The sequence below is a fragment of the Papio anubis genome, unplaced genomic scaffold (assembly GCF_008728515.1).
Source record: "Papio anubis isolate 15944 unplaced genomic scaffold, Panubis1.0 scaffold278, whole genome shotgun sequence".
Lineage (NCBI taxonomy): Eukaryota > Metazoa > Chordata > Mammalia > Primates > Cercopithecidae > Papio > Papio anubis.
This window is the reverse complement of record NW_022162869.1, coordinates 18,166-38,486: the sequence shown is the minus strand read 5'-3', so window position 1 is coordinate 38,486 and position 20,321 is coordinate 18,166. Positions and strand designations below refer to the sequence as shown.

Sequence of the window (20,321 nt, the reverse complement as noted above, 5' to 3'; positions counted from 1 at the left end):
CCGGGCGCGGTGGCTCACGCCTGTAATCCCAGCACTTTGGGAGGCCGAGGCGGGCGGATCACAAGGTCAGGAGATCGAGACCATGGTGAAACCCCGTCTCTACTAAAAAAATACAAAAAATGAGCCGGGCGCGGTGGCGGGCGCCTGTAGTTCCAGCTACTCGGGAGGCTGAGGCAGGAGAATGGCGTGAACCCAGGAGGCAGAGCTTGCAGTGAGCCAGGATCGCGCCACTGCACTCCAGCTTGGGCGACAGAGCGAGACTCCGTCTCAAAAAAAAAAAAAAAAAAAGAAATGATGGAGGTATCCAGGCTGTACTAGAAGGTCCAGTGCGTTCAGCTGTAGGAGCAGCAACACACAGCCAGCTGCGCTGAGCCGGCCGGGACAAACCTGAGCAGGGTTCAGACCTGGCTTCCTGGGCCCCGAGTACCCTGGTGCCCAAGGAAAAAAGTTGGGAGGGCCCGCTCCTGGATTCTGCTAGTTAGAAGAGGGTTCCTCTGGCCAGGCACAGTGGCTCATGCCTGTAATCCCAGCACTTTAGGAGGCCAAGGTGGGCAGATCACCTGAGGTCAGGAGTTCGAGACGAGCCTGACCAACATGAAGAAATCCCGTCTCTACTAAAAGACAAAATTAGCCAGGAGTGGTGGTGCATGCCTGTAATCCCAGCTACTTGGGGGGCTGAGGCAGGAGAATCACTTGAACTTGGGAGGCAGAGGTTGCGGTGAGCCGAGATGGTGCCACTGCACTCCAGCCTGGGCAACAAGAGCAAAACTCTGCCTCAAAAAAAAAAAAAACAAAGTTTCTCAGGGCATCTTCAGAGGCCATCCTCCAAGGTCCCAGTTCCTGGCAGAGTCCCAGCTTGCAGAGCCTGGACAGCCCGGGCTTCCTGGGCTGCTCTTCACGCAAGCCCCTGGTGAAGGAGCTGAAGGTCCCCCTCCTGGGCTGGGCTGAGACGGTGTTCACTCAGTGACCCCAGGACTCAGACACTGGTCACACAGGTGACCCCTGGGTCTTAGACGCTGGTTACATACATGATCACAGGGGACCGCTGCTTCCCAGGACCATCTTTGGCTTCCAAGAAAATATCCTGCTCCAAGGCATCTGCCACGACAGCCCGCTTGCCCTGCTCCTTCTTCTGCAGGGCATAGAAGCTGCCACCCATGAAGAGGGCAGCTGAGATAAGGAAGAAGCTGGACATGAAGAAAACATAGCTGAAGTTGTTGGTGGCGTCCAGGAGCAACCCTGGGGGACAGAGATCAAGTTAGGCCAGTGCTACCAGGCCTCCCCCCAACTAAACCCTGTGTTCCCTGACAGCAGGGATTTTATTTTTGTTTCTCCTGCACTAGGAATTGTGGCTGACACCCAGTAGACACTCAACAGATACTTGCTGAATGAGAGGAGGGGAAGAAACACGAAACCTCCTCTGGCCTGGGCAGGAAGAATCTTCAGGCTACAAGAGAACTTAAGGGCATGTGGTGGCAGGGAACTAGTGGAGTCTGGGATATTTGCTCAGCCACCCTCCAGGTCTCACCTCTGCCTCCTTCTGAAGAGCTCTCCCCACTTGTTTGCTTAAAGAATTCCCTTGGGGCCTGACATGGTGGCTCACGCCTGTTATCCCAGCACTTTGGGAGGCTGAGGTGGGGAGATCACGAGGTCAGGAGTTCAAGTCCAGCCTGGCCTAGATGGTGAAACCCTGTTCCTACTAAAATTACAGAAACTAGCCAGGCACGGTGGCAGGCACCTGTAATCCCAGCTTCTTGGGAGGCTGAGGCAGAAAAATCGCTTGAACCCGGACAGCAGTGGTTGCAGTGAACCAAGACTGTGCCACTGCACTCCAACCAGGGCAACACAGTGAGACTCCATTAAAAAAAAAAATTCCCTTGGATGGGCACAGTGGATCACGCCTGTAATCCCAGCACGTTGGGAGACTAAGGCAGGTGGATCACGAGGTCAGGAGTTCGACACCAGCCTGGCCAACATAGTGAAACCCTGTCTCCACTAAAAATACAAAAACTAAGGCAGGGAGCGGTGGCTCACACCTGTAATCCCAGCACTCTGGGAAGGCCGAGGCTGGCAGATTACGAGGTCAGGAGTTTGAGACCAGCCTGGCCAATACAGTGAAACCCCATCTCTACTAAAAATACAAAAATTAATCGGGTGTGGTGGCGCGTGCCTGTAGTCCCAGGTACTCAGGAGGCTGAGGCAGGAGGATTGCTTGAACCCAGGAGGCGGAGGTTGCAGTGAGCTGAGATCACTCCACTGCGCTCCAGCCTGGTGACAGAGTGAGACTCTGCCACTAAAAAAAAAAAAAAAAAAAAAGAATTCCCTTGGAAACTAGGACTTCCAATGCCACACTTGGATGGAGTCCCCACTGGGCTGAACTCAACCTCCTGGATCTACTCTAATAACCGCCGCCTTGTGTTGTCTGACTGCTCCCTAGTACCAAGGGCTTTACAAACCTGCCCTCATTTGCTTGGAATCTCACGCTCTCAGCTGCCTCTCACATGCACCTCTACTTACCTATTCGGTTTCCCTCGCGTCATACATCACCACTATGGTTGTGGATGTGTCTCTTTGTTTTCACTCCTGACTCCTGCCCTAGAAGGTAATCCCCCAGAGGATGGGGACCTTTTTTTTTTTTGAGTTGGAGTTTCACTCTGTCGCCCAGGCTGGAGTGCAGTGGTGTGATCTTGGCTTACTGTAACCTCCACCTCCCGGGTTTAAGCAATTCTCCTGCCTCAGCCTCCTAAGTAACTGGGATTATAGACGCACACCACACCCAGCTAATTTTTGTATTTTTAGTAGAGATGGGGTTTCGCCATGTTGGTCAGGCTGGGAATGGAGACCTGTTGATCCCCATGCACACCCAGAGGCTGGCAGAGTTGACTAAATGGTTAGGGCAGGTGTTCTCTTCTGCATTTTGCAGATGGCACTGTGGCTCAAAAAGGAAAAAGACTTGCCCGGGTCCCACAGGCAGGAAGCAGAACCAGGATGATGATCATTACAGGAAACTCTGCAGGATGCTGACTGCACACCACACTCTCTCCTAAGCTTTCCTTGGAGGTAGATTCTATTTATCCCCACTTTACTGATAGGAAAAAGGAGGTGGCCAGGCACAGTGGCTCAGGCCTGTAATCCCAGCACTTTGGGAGGCCGAGGGAGGCAGATCATTTGAGCCTAGGAGTTTGAGACCAGCCTGGGAAATATGGTGAAACCCCATCTCCATTTTAAAAAAAAAAAAAAAAAAAAAAATTGACGGCCGGGCGCGGTGGCTCAAGCCTGTAGTCCCAGCTACTTGGGGGGCTGAGGTGGGAAGATCTCTTGAGTCTGGCAGGGTGAGGCTGCAGTGGTGTGATCTCAGCTCACTGCAAGCTCCGCCTCCCAGGTTCAAACGATTCTCCTGTGTCAGCTTCCTGAGTAGCTGCGACTTACAGGCACGTGTCACCACACCCACCTAATTTTTTTGTATTTTTTGTAGAGATGGGATTTCACCATGTTAGCCAGGTTAGTCTCGATCTCCTGACCTCGTGATCCACCCGCCTCAGCCTCCCAAAGTGCTAGGATTACAGGCGTGAGCCACCGCATTCAGTCACAAACCCATGCTTTTAACTGTTCATACTCTGAGTGCCAGGTGAGAAATCAGCTGTAGCACAAACCTCTGGAGATGCTGGACAGGGCCCAGATCTGTCTAAACTGTTCCCCTTGTACCACACTATTTGGCTACCCTCCCTCCCAGCTCCTCACCGGCCAGTGGTGGGGAGATGAGGAAAGCAAAGCCATCCAGGACAGTGAAGAGTCCCAGGGCTCTGGGGAACTGATCCATAGGGACGATGTCCATGAGAACCTGGAAGATGAGGGCGCCGATGCCGCTCATGGACACGCTGTACACCAGGCAGTAGCCCACGAGCACCCAGAAGTCACCTGATGCCGCACACACCAGGTTAGTGAGCCCATTGAGCAGGAATGCCAGGCTGAACAGGTACTTGCGGTGGCTAGCAAAAGCTGGCTGTCCTGCCATCAGTCCGGCTAGGGGCCTCAGGAAGATGTTGCTGAAGCCAATGATGGAGATGAGGAGGGCTGCCTGCTGCTCGTCCACCCTGTGCCACATGGCATATGGCACCAGGAAGACTTGTGGCAGTGGGAAGCCCAGGATGGACCACATCACACCCAGTACGTACACGCAGTAGCCTGTGTTGTGCCGCAGGATGTCGAAGGCCAGGTGGCGCTGGATGGTCCGGCCACATGCGGCCACGCAGCCAAGTGCAGGTGTCTCGGGAGGTGGTGGGGGACATTCTTTGGTCTCAGGGGCCACACTGGTGGCCACAGGCCTCATGATGGCCCCGCAGATGCAGCAGTGGAGAAAGACCCCGCCGAAGACAAGGAAGGTACCCCTCCAGCCCAGGTCCTCCAGGAGGTAGCGGGAGAGCAGCGGCCAGAGCGTGATGCCCAGGGAGACGCCCATGGAGGCCAGCGCGTTGGCCAGCACCCGCCGGCGGACAAAATAGAAGCCCAGCACCGTGACACTTGACTGGAAGCTGAAGCACATGCCCAGGCCTATGGGGCAAGAGGGGATACCAGCCTGGAGGCACAGTGGGGCCTTCCACCTGCACCCAGGGGTGGGGTCAGGGGTCATTTCACACACCTGCCCTCCTCTGGTTCTAGTCCATACCCAGCTGCAAGTCCCCAGGGACTGAAGATGGAATCAGCTGGCCTTGCCACCTCCCTGTAAGCACCGCACCCCAGATCGGCCCTCCCAAGGCTGCCAGGGCATCCCTATTCCCCTAGGTGTAGCACGGGAGTTATCTTTTAAAAACCCAAATTGGGCCGAGCATGGTGGATAATGCCTGTAATCCCAGCATTTTGGCAGGCGAAGGTTGGTGGATCACTTGAGGTCAGGAGTTTGAGACCAGCCTGGCCAACATGGTGAAACCCCATCTCTACTAAAAATACAAAAAAATTAGCCAGGCCTAGTGGCAGGTGCCTGTAGTCTGTAGTAGCTACTTAGGAGGCTGAGTCAGGAGAATCAGTTGAACCTGGGAAGTGGAGGTTGCAGTGAGCTAAGATTGTACCACTATACTCCAGCCTGGGCAACAGAGTCAGACTCTGTCTCAAAAACAAACAAACCCCAAACTGGATTAAGTCTCTCTTGGCTTAACACCTTCCAAAGACTTCCCATCACACTTGACAAAAAAATCCACAGTCTCCACAATGCCCTGGAAGGCTCTCTGTGGTCTGGCTCCGGCCCACCTTTCCGATGCCATCTCAGGCCGCTCCCTGTCACTAGGATCAAGCCACAGGAGCTTCTTTCTCTGCCTCTGAACATGAAGCTGCCCTTAGGGACCTCAGGTCATTTGTAGCTGCTGTTCCTTCTGCTTGGAATCTGCTTCCTCCACTCTCCTCTCAGTTCAGACACCACCTCTCCAGAGGGGCCTTCCCAGCTTCCCACCCACTCAGTGTCTGCACCTGCGCACCTGAGCATGCCGGAGAGAAAGCCGTCAATTGTGTGTGATCATGGCCTCAGGCGGGCCCTCAGGCTGCCTGTGACGCCACTACAGCTCCCTCAGTCGTGCCCTGCCTGCCCTGCTAGGTGACTATTCCTCTGTCTCTTCCTCTGTGCACCCAACACCTCCTCCCCATCCTCATGCTCAGCTGCCCACATGCCTGCCCACTAGTGACAATGGCTTGCCCATTCCCCAGTGCCTGTCCCTCCCTTCTGCCCTGCATCCTTTCCACTCAGAGGCACCCCTCTAGCAAGTCCCCTCTCTCCTGAGTCATCCTTTTTCTCTTCTTTCCTAGATCATTCTCCTTAGTTATTTCTCCCATTAAAAACAAAACAAAACAAAACTCTCTTGACGTCATGACCACTTCCGGGTATAGTCTATTCCTCTAGTCCCCTTAGAACAAAATGCTGTGGAAGGGCTGGGTGTGGTGGGCTCACACCTGTAATCCCAGCACTTTGTTTTTTGTGTTTTTGAGATGGGGTCTTGCTCTGTTGCCCAGGCCGGAGTATAGTGGTGCGATCTTGGCTCACTGCAACCTCCATTTCCCGGGTTCAAGTGATTCTCCTGCCTCAGCCTCGAGTAGCTGGGACTACAAGGGCCTGCCATGAAGCCTGGCTAATTTTTGTATTTTTTTTTCAGTAGAGACAGGGTTTCACCACATTGGCTGGGCTGGTCTCGAACCCCTGACCTCAGGTGATCTGCCCGCCTCAGCCGCCCAAAGTGCTGGGATAACAGGCGTGAGCCACCGCGCCCAGCCAGCAGTTCCAGAAGATTAAGAGGCCTGGCTGCCCTGTCCGCTTATGCCTGGCACTTTCTAGCAGGTGCCTATAAATTCTGGAGCTGAAGTGATAGTCACCTGTGATGAATCCTGCTGTGAAGTAGAGCTGGCTGAGGTTTCGAGAGAAGGAGCTGGCCACCATGCCCAGGCTGGCCAGCACACCTCCCAGCATCGTGGTCACTCGGCAGCCGAAGCGTCCCACCAGGATGCTGCACAGGGGCCCTGTGGGAGAAGACAGCCCGAAGGTAGCAGCTGAATGAGGAGGTGGCGGGAGAGGAGGAGAGTGGTTGGGGGAGGGCAGTGTCAGCAGGAACTAGTCAGGTGGTTTCAAGGGCAGGAGCAGGCCTGGATTCTGATATACCCACCTGCCACAGACTTGCCACGTGGCCTGAGCGAGGCCTGATCCCTCTCCGTGCCTCAGTTTTTTCCCCTACAAAGGATTCAGACTGGGCGATGTTTAACCCTGATGAGGATTCCCAGAAAGGTGGAGCAAGACCCTGCACTGCACCGAACTGAGGCTGCTCCTTCTGTCTGGGTGAAACAAGATTGGTTCATGAATTCACCACCTCCCCGACTTTGCTGGGGGTCTGTTGGTGGGAGGAGTCAGGGCAGTGTTCCAGGACGTGTAGACCACAGTGTGCACCTTCAGATCCTGTTTTACCTGTCCCACCCCCACCCCCAGCATCCTCAGGAAGACTGGCTAGATCCCTCCCACCCTTCCACCACCTTCCCAGCCCTACAGCTGAGGGGAGCCCTGGGCCCCTCTGCGCCTCCTTGCGCTGGCCTCTAGAGTGTTCTGCAGAAAATCAGGCAGGGTAGGTTCTCCCCTCCCGCACCACCTCCAGCACCACCAAAGTCTGCACCACTAGGACCAAGCCACAGGAGCTTCTTTCTGTGCCTCTGAACATGAAGTTACCCCTAGGTTTGGTTCACTGTGGACAGGGCCCTGTTCCTTGCCTGGCTCCCAGCTGCTTTCTCACCAATCCACACCCCAAAAAAATAGAAAAGAGCTGCAGACTGCTCCTTGGCATCTCACAGGGACCCCATTCACCCAAGGACATGGGGAGCTTCTCTAACTCACTCTCTGAGAGTGCGACTAAAGGGACAGGGGAAGCGTGTGTGCATGAGGTGCTTGTGTGTATCTGTGGTGGAGGGGGGATGTGTGGTATGAGCCAGTGTGAGTATAAAAGTGACAGAGTAGGCCAGGTGCGGTGGCTCATGCCTGTAATCTCAGTACTTTGGGAGGCCAAGGTGGGTGGATCACTTGAGGTCAGGAGTTCGAGACCAGCCTGGCCAACATGGTGAAACCCCATCTCTACTAAAAATATAAAAAGTAGCCAGGCATGGTGGTGCATGCCTGTAATCCCAGCTACTTGGGAGGCTGAGGCAGGAGAACTGCTTGAACCCAGGAGGCGGAACCCAGTGCACTCCAGCCTGGGTGACAGAGTGAAACTACATTTCAAAAAAAAAAAAAAAAAAAAGTGATGGAGCGACCGGGTGCGGTGGCTCACGCCTGTAATCCCAGCACTTTGGGAGGCCGAGGCAGATGGATCGCCTGAGGTCAGGAGTTCCAGACCAGCCTGGCTAACATGGTGAAACCCCATCTCTACTAAAAATACAAAAATTAGCCGGGTGTGATGGCGGGTGCCTGCAATTCCAGCTACTAGGGAGGCTGAAGCAGGAGAATCGCTTGAACCTGGGAGGTGGAGGTTGCAGTGAGCAGAGATCATGCTGCTGCACTCCAACCTGGGTGACAGAGGGAGACTCCTCTGAAAAAAAAAAAAAAGTGACAGAGTAAGTGAGCAGCCCATCCTCAGACATCAGCAGAGGCTGGTGGCCTGGCGTCTCTGCCACTGTAAAGGGGCAGGTGGCTCTGGAAAGGACTGACCCACAGATCTTCCCCATGCCAGAGACTCTGGCCTGATTTAGGGAAGGTGACATTAGGGAAAGCCCTGAGTCATAGGGTTGGGGGTGGGGACAGGACTGCAGGCCAGCTGCATAGCTGAGGGTGGTGTGGCTGGGCGGCAGGCAGGGCGTTTCCTCTGCAGGGCGCTCCTTCTGCCGTGAACTCACTCTTCAGCCTTGAGCAGGTCTTGTATTTTGTGCCTCCTTGCTTTCCTTACCTCTAAAAGGTGTACGTAGGGGCAGGGACACTTGAAAGGATCAGTGAAAGTATCCCTGATTCATCATGTTTAAAAATTTCTACAATACTGTGGTCAGGTGCCATGGCTCATGTCTGTAATCCTGGCACTTTGAGAGGCTCAGGCAGGTAGATCACTTGAGCCCAGGAGTTTGAGACCAGCCTGAGCAACATAGTGAGACCCCGTCTCTACAAAAAGTAAAAAAATTAGCTGGGTATGGGCTGGGCGCAGTGGCTCACACCTGTAATCCCAGCCCTTTGGGAGGCCAAGGCCGGCGGATCACAAAGTCAGGAGATCGAGACCATCCTGGCTAACATGGTGAAACCCTGTTTCTACTAAAAATACAAAAAATTAGCCAGGCGTGGTGGCACACGCCTGTAGTCCCAGCTACTCAGGAGGCTGAGGCAGGAGAATTGCTTGAACCCGGGAGGCGGAGGTTGCAGTGAGCCGAGATTGCACCACTGCACTCCAGCCTGGGCAACAAAGCGAGACTCCATCTCAAAAAAAAATTAGCTGGGTATGGTGGCGCACACCTGTGGTCCCAGCTACTCGGGAGGCTGAGGTGGGAGGATCGCTTAAGCTTGAAAGGTCAAGGCTGCAATAAGCTGTGATCATGCCACTGTGCTCCAGCCCAGGTGACAGAATGAGACTCTGTCTCAAAAATAAGCAAATAAATAAATAAACATAGATAAAAGAAAATGTCTACAGTACTCTGAATGAGCACGGGCTCATGCACATGTATGTGTATATGAGAGAGACAGCCAGCCAGGAATCCCATGCTGATGGAGCTGCTGAGATGCCTGCTGTGGGTGGTGAGCTCCGAGTCGTCTGGGGAGTAGGTTCCCCACCAGATGCCCGGTTCCTAGCCCCTGGCCCAGGCACTCTGCTCTGCCTGTGTGAGAAGAAGTCCTCCGGGATTCCCACTCCCTGCCCCAACACTGCAGGCGAGAGGCCATGCGGCAGATTCAGAGTTCACCCGGGAGGGTCACGCTCTCTCCCAACCCAACCTCCCTCCCAGTTTGAGGGCAGGACCTGGAATAATAAGCAGGCTGCTGGTGGCAAGTGGAGGGAGTAACCGGGAGGTAGCCGGGGAGATGGGCAGCTGCGGCCAGCAGACACACGCCTGCAGAGGCCTGTGGGCCATCAGCTTGGGCTCCGGGCCCCTCCGAGACTGGGGTCTATGCAGTCTCTGGAGAGCTCCCAAGGAGCCCAGAGAATCCTCCCTCTGCCCTGTTCCCAACGCTGGGGTCAGGGTGAGGCAGTCACGCTCCTGGAAAAGCCAGCCAGGAAACAGGGGCCTCTGAGGCCTGTGGTGACAGAGCCAGGAGAAGGGGCAGGCAGGGGCTGCCTTCCTCCCTCATCCCCACTTAGCAACCTCTTCTCTGCAGGGAGTCCCGGGAGAGCTGGGGCTCCTGGCCTTGTCCCCCTCTTGTTCCCGGTGTCTTTTTTTTTTTTTTTTTTTTTGAGACAGTTGCTCTTGTCGCCCAGGCTGGAGTGCAATGGCACCATCTCGGCTCACCGCAACCTCTACCTCCCGGGTTCAAGCGATTCTCCTGCCTCAGCCTCCCGAGTAGCTGGGATTACAGGCATGCACTATCACGCCCGGCTAATTTTGTATTTTTAGTAGAGACAGGTTTCTCCATGTCGGTCAGGCTGGTCTCAAACTCCTGACCTCAGGTGATCCGCCCGCCTCAGCCTCCCAAAGTGCTGGGATTACAGGCGTGAGCCACCGCGCCCGGCCATTCCTGGTGTCTTCCTTACGTCCCCTTTCCTATCCTGAAGCCACTCCCTGCCCTAGTGAGGGTCTCCAAAATATTATTAATTCACAGCCGCATACACTTCCCAGCTCCCAGCACCTCCAGGGAAGACAGTGGTCTTCCTTGCTATTCCACGTGGGAGCTGGGCGGGATGCCAGGCATTACCCTCAGACTGCAGAGGAAGCAACCGAGGTTCAGAGAGACTGGCCAGCTGGAAAGCACGAGAGGCTTGGTGGGCTGGCCCCAGCGCTCTTCCCAGCCTGGCACTGTGCGCCCCAGCACACCTACACCTGTGTCTGAATGGATCCCACAGAAAGGACACAAGGCTCCACCTGGCTTTGTAACCCAGGCACCTCCCCACTCTCTCTCCAGCTCCAGCCCAGTCCAGCTGGATTCCAGCCAGGGGCCCCTGGTGAAATCCGGTGAAACCTTAGGAATTCACCCAGGAGGCAAAGCCTGTGGCCTCAGAGAGAGGGAACCAGAAGGCCAGAGAGGGAACCAGAGAGGGAACCAGAAGGGTTGTGGCTTCCCTGCAACCCCAAGGCCTTTCTCATCAGCCCCTCCCCAGGCCACTCACCTGCCATGTGGAGCACAGCCATAAGGATGGAGGGGATCCAAGAGGTCTGGCTGTTGCTGGCCTGGAACTCCCATTGTAGATCAGTGAAGAAGATGCCGATACACGTGGGGAAGCCCAGGGTGAGGCCCTGGGTCACCATGGTGGCCAGCAGCACCACCCGGGCCCAGCTGCCATCTGCACGCTCCAGGGCCTGGGGCATCCTCTGCTGCTGACACTGCTACGGCCTCACTGCCACTGTGGCTGCTGCCTGGAGAGGCGACAGAATGGAGCCTGGTGTTCAGTAGGCTGCCCGTCTTTCCTGGCCCACCTGCCACCTTCTCTCGGCAGCTAAGCAGTCCCTTCCTCACACCCAAGTACCAGGTGTCACAGAGGGGCACCGCCCCGGGAGGTGGCCAGAGGCCCACGCATTGGCCTTGGCATCTCCTTTCACCCACTTCCCAGAGCCAGCCTGGCAGGAGGTGGCAGGAAGGACAGGAAGGACAGGACGGGGCAGGGCAGGTGGCACCAGGCAATGGGGTGCAATTGTTTCTAATTGTTACATCACTTAGAAGTCAGCAGGGGGACCTCCTGGCCCACTCGGTCACTGCTTGTAGAATGCAGCAGACCTCTGGGGTCAGTGTGGTTCCAACGCCCCCAAATGCACACACGGATACATTTCAGACACTCCTGCCCAGAGTTCCTGCATAAGAACACAGACTTTCACAATGCCTGAGGCAGCAAAGTTACTATTGGTGCTGTTGTGAAGGCCCGAGTGAGCAGGCCGGTGCTGGGCGCAGCCACAGAGCATACACAAAAGAGTTGAACAAGGACCCAACCAGGAGCTTTAGAGAAGGCATGGGCCTCATCAACCCACACACCCCCACGCCTTTCCCATCAGCCCCTTTGCAATCCCCCTGCAATACTCCTTTCACACAGAGCTCAGGGCCAAGACTCAAGTTACTCAATCACATGGAATAATACACACACACACACACACACCCCCAGTGGCACTCAGATACAGACACATACATACCCAGTCACACACGGACACAGTCACAGCACACACTCACGCAGACAGCACAGAAACATACAGACACACACACACACACACTCAGATAGTTACACACACAGAGATCCACCGACCCACACAAAGACCACACAGGCACACAAACTCATATAAAGACACACACTTGGCTGGGCGCGGTGGCTCACACCTATAATCCCGGCACTCTGGGAGGCCGAGGCAGGCGGATCATGAGGTTAGAAGATCGAGACTATCCTGGCCAACATGGTGAAACCCCATCTCTATTAAAAATACAAAAATCCCAGCTACTTGGGAGGCTGAGGCAGGAGAATCGCTTGAACCCAGGAGACAGAGGTTGCAGTGAGCCGAGATTGCCCAGTGACATAGCAAGACTCCGTCTCAAGAAAAAGAAAAAGACACACACTTACATAGACACTCAAAAAAGTGCAGAGACATGAAGAGACGCTGACAGATACATACTACACAGATCCGTAGACAGTCACACCAACACACAGAGATATATACCGTCACACACAGTTCAAGCATACAAACTCACACACAGAGGCATACAAGCAGGTATGTAAGACACACTAGCAGACACGCACACAGTTACACACACAGAGAGACACACGCACACGTACATGCATGCAGACATGCCCAGAGTCACACATGCTACACAGACATACAGACACACACAGTCACACACTATGCAGATATGCACATGTGCCTGTGCGCACACACACACACCCACCTCACGTCCTTGGCTCAGCAAGGTGCAGCCAGTCCTATCTTAGTTCAACACAACCCAGGCCACTCCCCTCATCACAGAAGCTGCCATAACCAGGCCTCCAAAGTCCGAAGGTCCCCTCCCCAAGTTTGGACCCCTTTTTCAACCCCCTCCCATCCTGCCTCCTGCTCCCTGCCCCCCCAGACCCCTCAGACCTCACCGCCTGGGGGTCTAGGCTGCAGCAGGCACTGCAAGGGAGCAGCCTCCACCTCAGTGAAGCCCATGCATCCTGGGGTTGCTGTTCCCACAGCCTCCCTCCCTTTCACCCCAGGTCCTGGGAAGCTCCGAGGAAACTCAGAAAACTACCAGAAATATGAAACCCCCTTTTCCTGCCAAGCCCAGCACCCCACTGCTTCCCTCCAGGCCTAGGAGTTTTAAAGCAGCACCTAAGCCGGCTCCACCCTAAACTGCCTCCTTCGAGGTCTCCAATCCTCCACCCTCCCAGAGGACCCTGGGAGTCCCATCAAGGTGACCCGTCCCATTCATCGCAGTCCCAGGGTGTGAGGGTGTGTGACCCACATGCAGGGCAGAGCACTGCCTGCCCTCCTGCCCTCTGCATAGGACCTCTGGCTAGAGATCCTCCCAGCCCGGCCCTCCTCCTGGCCCAGTTCCAGGCCAGGCAATATAGCAGATAAGGCTTCTCCAGCAAACTAGCCCTCGCCTCTTCCAGGATTTCTGTTCCCTCAGCAAACGAAAAGGCCACAGGCGCCACCTGATCCTCTGTGTTGCCCCAATGTCAAGGTTCCAGCCCTGCTCCATAACTCGCCCTTCCTCCCCAGCTCTTCCACTCTCCCACTTGACACTCTCACCTCTTCCTCCCGCAAAGGCCACAGCCTTCCTGGCTTCCTCCTGCCTTTCCCTGTTCCCTGCCACCCAGCCCTGGCACTCCCAGGCCTGGAGGCCCTGGCGGCATTTGGGAGGCCTGGAGGCTGGACCCCAGCCCCGCTCCCTCTCCCCACTGCCTGGCCCTGTCCCTTCTTGCTCTGCCGGGAAGAAGTCTATGGAGAAGTCTCTTTCTATGAGAAGAGCTCTTCTCAGCATCCACTTTTTGGGGCAATGTTTTTGGGGACTTTGCCCAGGCTCCTGTGACCTTCACTCTGGATCCCACTTTCCCTCTGGAACCTTTCAGTGGAGCTGGCTGTTCCTGACCATTTCCTCTCTCCAGGTCCCAGGCCAATCCGAGCCCAGGAATCCTTATGTACCTTTGCACGCTAGAAGCCCTGCTGCCAGGACGGGCGCGGTGGTTCACGCCTGTAATCCCAGCACTTTGGGTGACTGAGGCAGTGGATCACAAGGTCAGGAGTTTGAAACCAGCCTGGCCGACATAGTGAAACTTGTCTCTACTGAAAATACAATAATTAGCCGGGCATGGTGGGGCTCGCCTGTAGTCGCAGCTACTCGGGAGGTTGAGGCAGGAGAATCACTTGAACCCAGGAGGTGGAGGTTGTGGTGAGCCGAGATCATGTCACTGCACTCCAGCCTGGGCAACAGAGTGAGACTCCGTCTCCAAAAAAAAAAAAAAGCCCTGCCACCGAGGTCTGAGGACCCCCTTCCCCCGCCTCTCTCTGGGACCCCCGCTGCAGACTTCCATGTCTCCTCTCCCACTCCCAGCAAGTCCCAGGTCACATACACGGTGTGGATGCCCAGTCGGCTGTCCAGCTTCCCCTCCCATCAAGCGGTTTCTCCAGTCAACTGATCTTTCAGAATTCAGCCCTGCCGGGCGCGGTGGCTCACACCTGTAATCCCAGCATTTTGGGAGGCCGAGGCAGGCAGATCACCTGAGGTCAGGAGTTTGAGACCAGCCTGGCCAACATGGTAAAACCCTGTCTCTACTAAAAATAAAAAATTAGGCCGGGCGCGGTGGCTCAAGCCTGTAATCCCAGCACTTTGGGAGGCCGAGACGGGCGGATCACGAGGTCAGGAGATCGAGACCATCCTGGCTAACACGGTGAAACCCCGTCTCTACTAAAAATACAAGAAAATTAGCCGGGCGAGGTGGTGGGCACCTGTAGTCCCAGCTACTTGGGAGGCTGAGGCAGGAGAATGGCGTGAACCCGGGGGGGCGGAGCTTGCAGTGAGCCGAGATCGCGCCACTGCACTCCAGCCTGGGGCACAGAGCAAGACTCCGTCTCAAAAAAAAAAAAAAAATTAGGCTGAGGCAGGAGAATCGCTTGAACCCGGAGGCGGAGTTTGCAGTGAGCCGAGATCACGTCACTGCACTCCAGCCTGGGTGACAGTGAGACTCTATCTCAAAAAAAAAAAAAAAAAAAAAAAAATTCAGCCCTTAGGCTGCTCCAAAGGTGGTGAGTTATTTCAGTTAATTGTTCACAGGCAGGTACAGATCAAACTCCTTGTTCTACTCTTTCCCTGCTTCTCACTACAGCTCCTGAGTAGTCTTAGAAGATTCAGCCCAGCTGGGTGTGGTGGCTCATGCCTGTAATCCTAGCACTTTGGGAGGCCGTGGCTGGCGGATCACGAGGTCAGGAGATCAAGACCATCCTGGCTAACACGGTGAAACCCCATCTCCACTAAAAAATATACAAAAATTAGCCGGGTGTGGTGGCGGGCACCTGTAGTCCCAGCTACTTCGGAGGCTAAGGCAGGAGAATGGCATGAACCCATGAGGTGGAGCTTGATTCCATCTCAAAAAAAATAAAAAGAAAAAGAAGATTCAGCTGTAGCAGCATCCCTGAGAGCTACCCTGACTCCCACCCCAGGCTGGGCTGCACCTCCTTCCTGTTTTCTGCCTTTTTTTTCCCCCAAGATGGAGTCTTGCTCTGTCTCCCAGGCTGGAGTGCAGTGGTGCAATCTCAGCTCACTGCAATCTCTGCCTCCCAGGTTCAAGCAATTCTCCTGCCTCAGCCTCCAAAGTAGCTGGGATTACAGGCGTAGGCCACTATGTCCGGCTAATTTTTGTATTTTTAGTAGAGATGGGGTTTCACCATGTCAGCCAGGTGGTCTTGAACTCCTGACCTTAAGTGATCCGCCTGCCTCAGCCTCCCAAAGTGCTGGGATTACAGGCCTGAGACGCCGTGCGCGGCCTGTTTTCTCACCTTAATAGTGGTCTTCACACCACACGGGAGTGGATCACCCCCTTGTCTATCGTTACCTCCACCCTGCTACCCTCTTCCACACTATGAGCAAGAACCTGTTCATGAACCCGCACCCAGCCTCCGGCTGAGCACAAAAGAGGAGATGAACGTGACCCACCTGTGTTCCCCAGGGGGCAGGCAGGCCCAGGACCAAAGGCCATGCAGCTTCCAGGCAGGGAGGTCCATTCCAGACTCAAGCAGGGCAGAGAGGTGATGGGGCGAGGGCTCTGGCTTGGCCTCTGCCCCAGCAGGGAAGTGGTCTTTTCTTTGTACTGGGAACCATGAGTCATGGTCACTGCCTGGTGTGTGCTTTGGGCAACGAGGTAGACAGGGCAAGTTGCTTCGCTCTCACTTGCTGGGACTAGGGGTGAGGTTGGGCCCCAGGGGCTGCCTCAAGGACCCCTAGGCCCAATGAGACCGGCTTCATAGCCCAGTGCCATGAAGTTGGATGTGTGGGCAGAGAGAAGTTTAGGTGATATTTCTGGTCTTTCTCCCATCTCACGCAAGACCAGCCTATGTTTTCAGGGTGCCTCATCTGATAACAGGGGCCTCACTAGGTCCTGGGAATCCCTTCCCTGTCCCTGGACCTCGAAGGCCTGGTCACAGGGGAGAGCGGATGCTCTCATCCAGGGGTCTCGGGTTAGGGGCCTGGTGTCCAGAGTCCAGGGGGCTTCCTCTTCCTCTTCCCAGTGGGAGAGTCCCGGGCTGGAAATGAGGAAGGCCCTGGGGACCCCTCCCTCACTCCCATATCAAGCAGGCTTCTGGGCTGGTGCCCAGGACCCAGGCGGGCAGCAGAAGGGCTGCTGCCCAGCAGAGAGCAGCAAGGGCAGGCTTGAGCTTGGGGCTGAGGAACTCTCAACTCTGTGGCTGGCCCAAGGAGGAGGGAGGCAGCCCCAGAGGTAGGGTGGCTGGGGCAAGTCACTCCCTCCCTTCCCTTGTTCCCCCGCATTCCCTGCAGACCAGCACGGGTTTGGGACAGGCAACTGGGACCTCAGGCCGTACTCTCGCCCTGCCCATCCCCGCAGTCCTGCCCCGGAATCTGGTTTCCATTCCGCTCTCCCTCCCTCCCCGGGACAGAGCCCCTCCGAGTGGGGCTGCTAGGATCCCGGGCTGTGTCCGCCTTGGAATTTCGGGCCAGGAGTCCGAGCGCGCTCGGGTTTGGGGGTCATCACCCCAGGCCCCGGGGCAGTCCAGGACCAGGACAGGAAAACTTTTCTAGATCCTCACCGCTACTGAGCCCGCCCAAGAGGGAAGGGACGGGGGCCCCGGCAGGAGGTCTGCGATAACACTAGCGGGGACTGGGCGAGGAGGGGACGCGTCCGAGGCAGTGGGGCTCGGGCAGCCCGCTCACCCGCTCGCACGGGCCTGGCGGAGAGGTGGCTCAGCTCCCCTAGCGCGGCGTCCTGCGGCCCGGGCGGGTCGCGACGAGGACTGCGGAACAGGGTCAGGCGCCGCGGCCAGGCAGGGCGGGCCCAGGGCCGCGTGGGCGGGGACCCACCTTCCAGCCTCCCCTGGATTCCGTCGGGTGGGGAAGGGGCCAGGCCTCGGGAGGGGCGGCGGGCGTGGCCGGGGACCGTCCAGCAGCCGGGCCCGGCTCCGGACGCAAGCGCCGCGGGATATCCACGTGTCGGAAATTTGCACAACCCGGATGCCTTCTTTCTGGCTTCTGGTTTTCCCTGCTCAGGGTCTAGGGCCGCGGGCGTGGGGCGGAGATAACACGCCATAAAGAGACCACACCTCCCAGGAAGTGGGGTGGGGAAGGCGCAGAGGCCGAGGTTGAGGATCCCTTGTTTCTGCGCTTTCCCTTCGCAGGAGCGCTTCCAATGAAAGTCTCGAGCTTTGAGGGCTGAGCCTGCGGATGGGAGTCCAGGCAGTCCCATGTAGGGGAGCAGGCAGACCCCTCAGCCCTGGGAGCAGGTGAGAGGACACCCACCACTTCTGCATGTGGCCCTCAGAACTGCAGGCCCTTTTCAGGTTTTTCCCCCTTCCCCTACCTGGGCAGCCCTTGATGTGCTTTAGTTAAAATGTACTCAGTTGGCCGGAGTCTAGCTCTGTCGCCCAGGCTGGAGTGCAGTGGCACAATCTCAGCTCACTGCAACTTCCACCTCCTGGGTTCAAGCAATCCTCCTGCCTCAGCCTCCTGAGTAGCTAGGATTGCAGGTGCACACCCCTGCACCCGGGTAATTCTTGTATTTTCAGTAGAGATGGGTTTCACCATGTTGACCAGGCTGGTCTTGAACTCCTGACCTCAGGTGATCCACCCGCCTTGGCCTCTCAAAGTGCTGGGATCACAGGCATGAGCACCGCACCTGGCCTTGTTTAATTTTGATCTGTGGACGGTGGAGTTTCACAGCCTCTGACCTTCACCCTCCCTCTTCTCACTCCACATTGTGACTCCAACCTCATCCTGTATACTCGCGACCCGGTGCCTTTTATGTCCAGTCCAGATATTCAACCTGGAACCTATCCTTCTGTGCCTCAAAGGATCTTAAAACCCAACACTGACCAGAACTCGCCGTTGACACTGTCCTCTGCCGCCCCTGCTAAACCTGGGATACCTTATGTGCTCCATGCTTGAGCAAATTACAGCCCCACATCTACTTAGGTGCCTGAGCCAAATCCCATGAGTCTCTTTGACCTTCACCTCTTTCACAACCAATCCACAACCAAGTCCCACTCACTTTACCCCTTTACTGTTTCTCAAACCTGACCATTTACCCTCATCTCCATCCCTGCACCATCCACTGCCACCTGTGGTCCAGCTCAGACCTCAGATTCCTTTTCAACACTGTAGGTGACTGATCTTTAGGATCCATTAAGCCTGATCTTGCCCTACTGCCAACTCTGCTTAAAACCCTGCAGCCCCTTGGCCAGGCGCAGTGGCTCATGCCTGTAATCCCAGCACTTTGGGAGGCTGAGGTGGGCAGAGCACCTGAGGTCAGAGGTTCGAGACCAGCCTGGCTAACATGGTGAAACCCGGTCTCTACCAAAAATACAAAAATTAGCTGGGTGTGGTGGCGCATGCCTATAATCCCAGCTACTCGGGAGGCTGAGGCAAGAGAATCGCTTTAACCCGGGAGGTGGAGGTTGTAGTGAGCTGAGATAATGCCATTGCACTCCAGCCTGGGTGACAAGAGCGAAACTTGGTATAAAAAAACCACAAGGCTGGGCGTGGTGGCTCAAGCCTGTAATCCCAGCACTTTGGGAGGCCGAGACAGGCGGATCACGAGGTCAGGAGATTGAGACCATCCTGGCTAACCCGGTGAAACCCCGTCTCTACTAAAAAATACAAAACACTAGCCGGGCGAGGTGGCGGGCGCCTGTAGTCCCAGTTACGTGGAAGGCTGAGGCAGGAGAATGGCGTAAACCCGGGAGGCGGAGCTTGCAGTGAGCTGAGATCCGGCCACTGCACTCCAGCCCAGGCGACAGAGCGAGACTCCGTCTCAAAGAAAAAAAAAACCCAAAAAACAAACAAACAAAAAAACCCCACAAAAACCCTTCAGGCCTTGGAGATGAAGGTGAGCCCCTGAGGTGGCTACAGGGCCCTTCCAAGCCTAGCCCTTACCCACTTTCTGGTCTCAAATCATTCTCCTTCACTGACTGACCTCAGCCACTGTAACTGCCCAATGGGTTCACTTTGCCCCCTGCCTAGACACCCGATTTATCAAAACACGGGCTATTGAAATAGAGAAAGACTAATTCACGCATATCTGGCTGCGTGGAAGACCGGAGTTTTATTACTACTCAAATCAGTCTCCCATTTGGGGATCAGAGTTTGTTTTTTTTTTTGAGATGGAGTCTCACTGTGTCGCCCAGGCTGGAGTGCAGTGGCCGGATCTCAGCTCACTGCAAGCTCAGCCTCCTGGGTTTACACCGTTCTCCTGCCTCAGCCTCCCGAGTAGCTGGGACTACAGGCACCTGCCACCTCGCCAGGCTAGTTTTTTGGTTTTTTTTTTTTGTATTTTTTTTTTTAGTAGAGAACAATGTTTCACCGTGTTAGCCAGGATGGTCTCAATCTCCTGACCTTGTGGTCCGCCCGTCTCAGCCTCCCAAAGTGCTGGGATTACAGGTTTGAGCCACTGTGCCCGGCCTTGGATCAGAGTTTTTAAAGACAATTTGGCGGGTAGGGGCTGGGGAAGTGGGGAGTGCTGATTGGTCAGATTGGAGACGGAATCATAAGGGGTTGAAGTGAGGTTTTCTTGCTGTCCACTATTCCTGGGTGGGATGGCAGAAGTGGTTGAGTCAGATTACCAGTCTGGGTGGTGTCAGCTGATCCATGGAGTTCAGAGTCTACAAAATATCTCAAGCACTGGTCTTAGGTTTTGCAGTTGTGATGTTATCCCCAGGAGCAATCTGGGAAGCTTCAGACTCCTGCAGCCAGGGGCTGCATGACCCCTAAATCGCAATTTCTTTCTTTCTGTTTTTTTTTTTTTTTTGAGACAGAGTCTTACTCTGTCGCTCAGGCTGAGTGCAGTGGCACAATCTCAGCTCACTGCAGCCTTCGTGTCCCAGGTTCAAGTGATTCTCCTGCCTCAGCCTCCTGAGTAGCTGGGGCTACAGGTGTGTGCCACCACACCCAGCTAATTTTTGCATTTTTAGTAGAGACAGGGTTTCACCGTGTTGGCCAGGCTGATCTTGAACTCTTGACCTCAAGCAATCCACTCACCTCAGCCTCCCAAAGTGCTGGG

General features: G+C 55.5%; 1 protein-coding gene across 4 annotated transcripts; it reads right to left on the bottom strand.

Moving 5' to 3' along the window:
* Positions 1-699: 699 nt before the first annotated feature.
* SLC16A5 (solute carrier family 16 member 5) lies at positions 700-17,422 on the bottom strand. 4 transcript variants are annotated; one of them, XM_009191213.4, is made up of 6 exons: positions 16,985-17,422; positions 15,752-15,905; positions 10,752-10,998; positions 6,355-6,498; positions 3,742-4,551; positions 700-1,239 (listed from the first exon to the last, which is right to left on the bottom strand). In XM_009191213.4, exons 3-6 carry the CDS (start codon positions 10,948-10,950, stop codon positions 1,010-1,012), a joined length of 1,383 nt encoding a protein of 460 aa, XP_009189477.2. In that variant the 5' UTR covers positions 10,951-10,998; positions 15,752-15,905; positions 16,985-17,422; the 3' UTR covers positions 700-1,009. The 4 variants fall into 4 exon arrangements, with proteins under 4 accessions (XP_009189477.2, XP_009189476.2, XP_017806449.1 ...); XM_009191212.4 differs by lacking the exon at positions 16,985-17,422 and having other exon boundaries at positions 15,752-16,977; XM_017950960.3 differs by lacking the exons at positions 15,752-15,905; positions 16,985-17,422 and adding an exon at positions 6,642-6,807 and having other exon boundaries at positions 10,752-10,856.
* Between the last annotated feature and the right edge of the window lie 2,899 nt (positions 17,423-20,321).

Coding starts and splice junctions, on each gene's coding strand:
- SLC16A5 (XM_009191213.4), bottom strand. CDS start 10,950: ATGCCCCAGGCCCTGGAGCGTGCAGATGGCAGCTGGGCCCGGGTGGTG. Junction 4,552..6,354: donor CACAGCAGGATTCATCACAG/GTGACTATCACT, acceptor CTTGCCCCATAG/GCCTGGGCATGTGCTTCAGC. Junction 1,240..3,741: donor CATCTCCCCACCACTGGCCG/GTGAGGAGCTGG, acceptor TCTGTCCCCCAG/GGTTGCTCCTGGACGCCACC.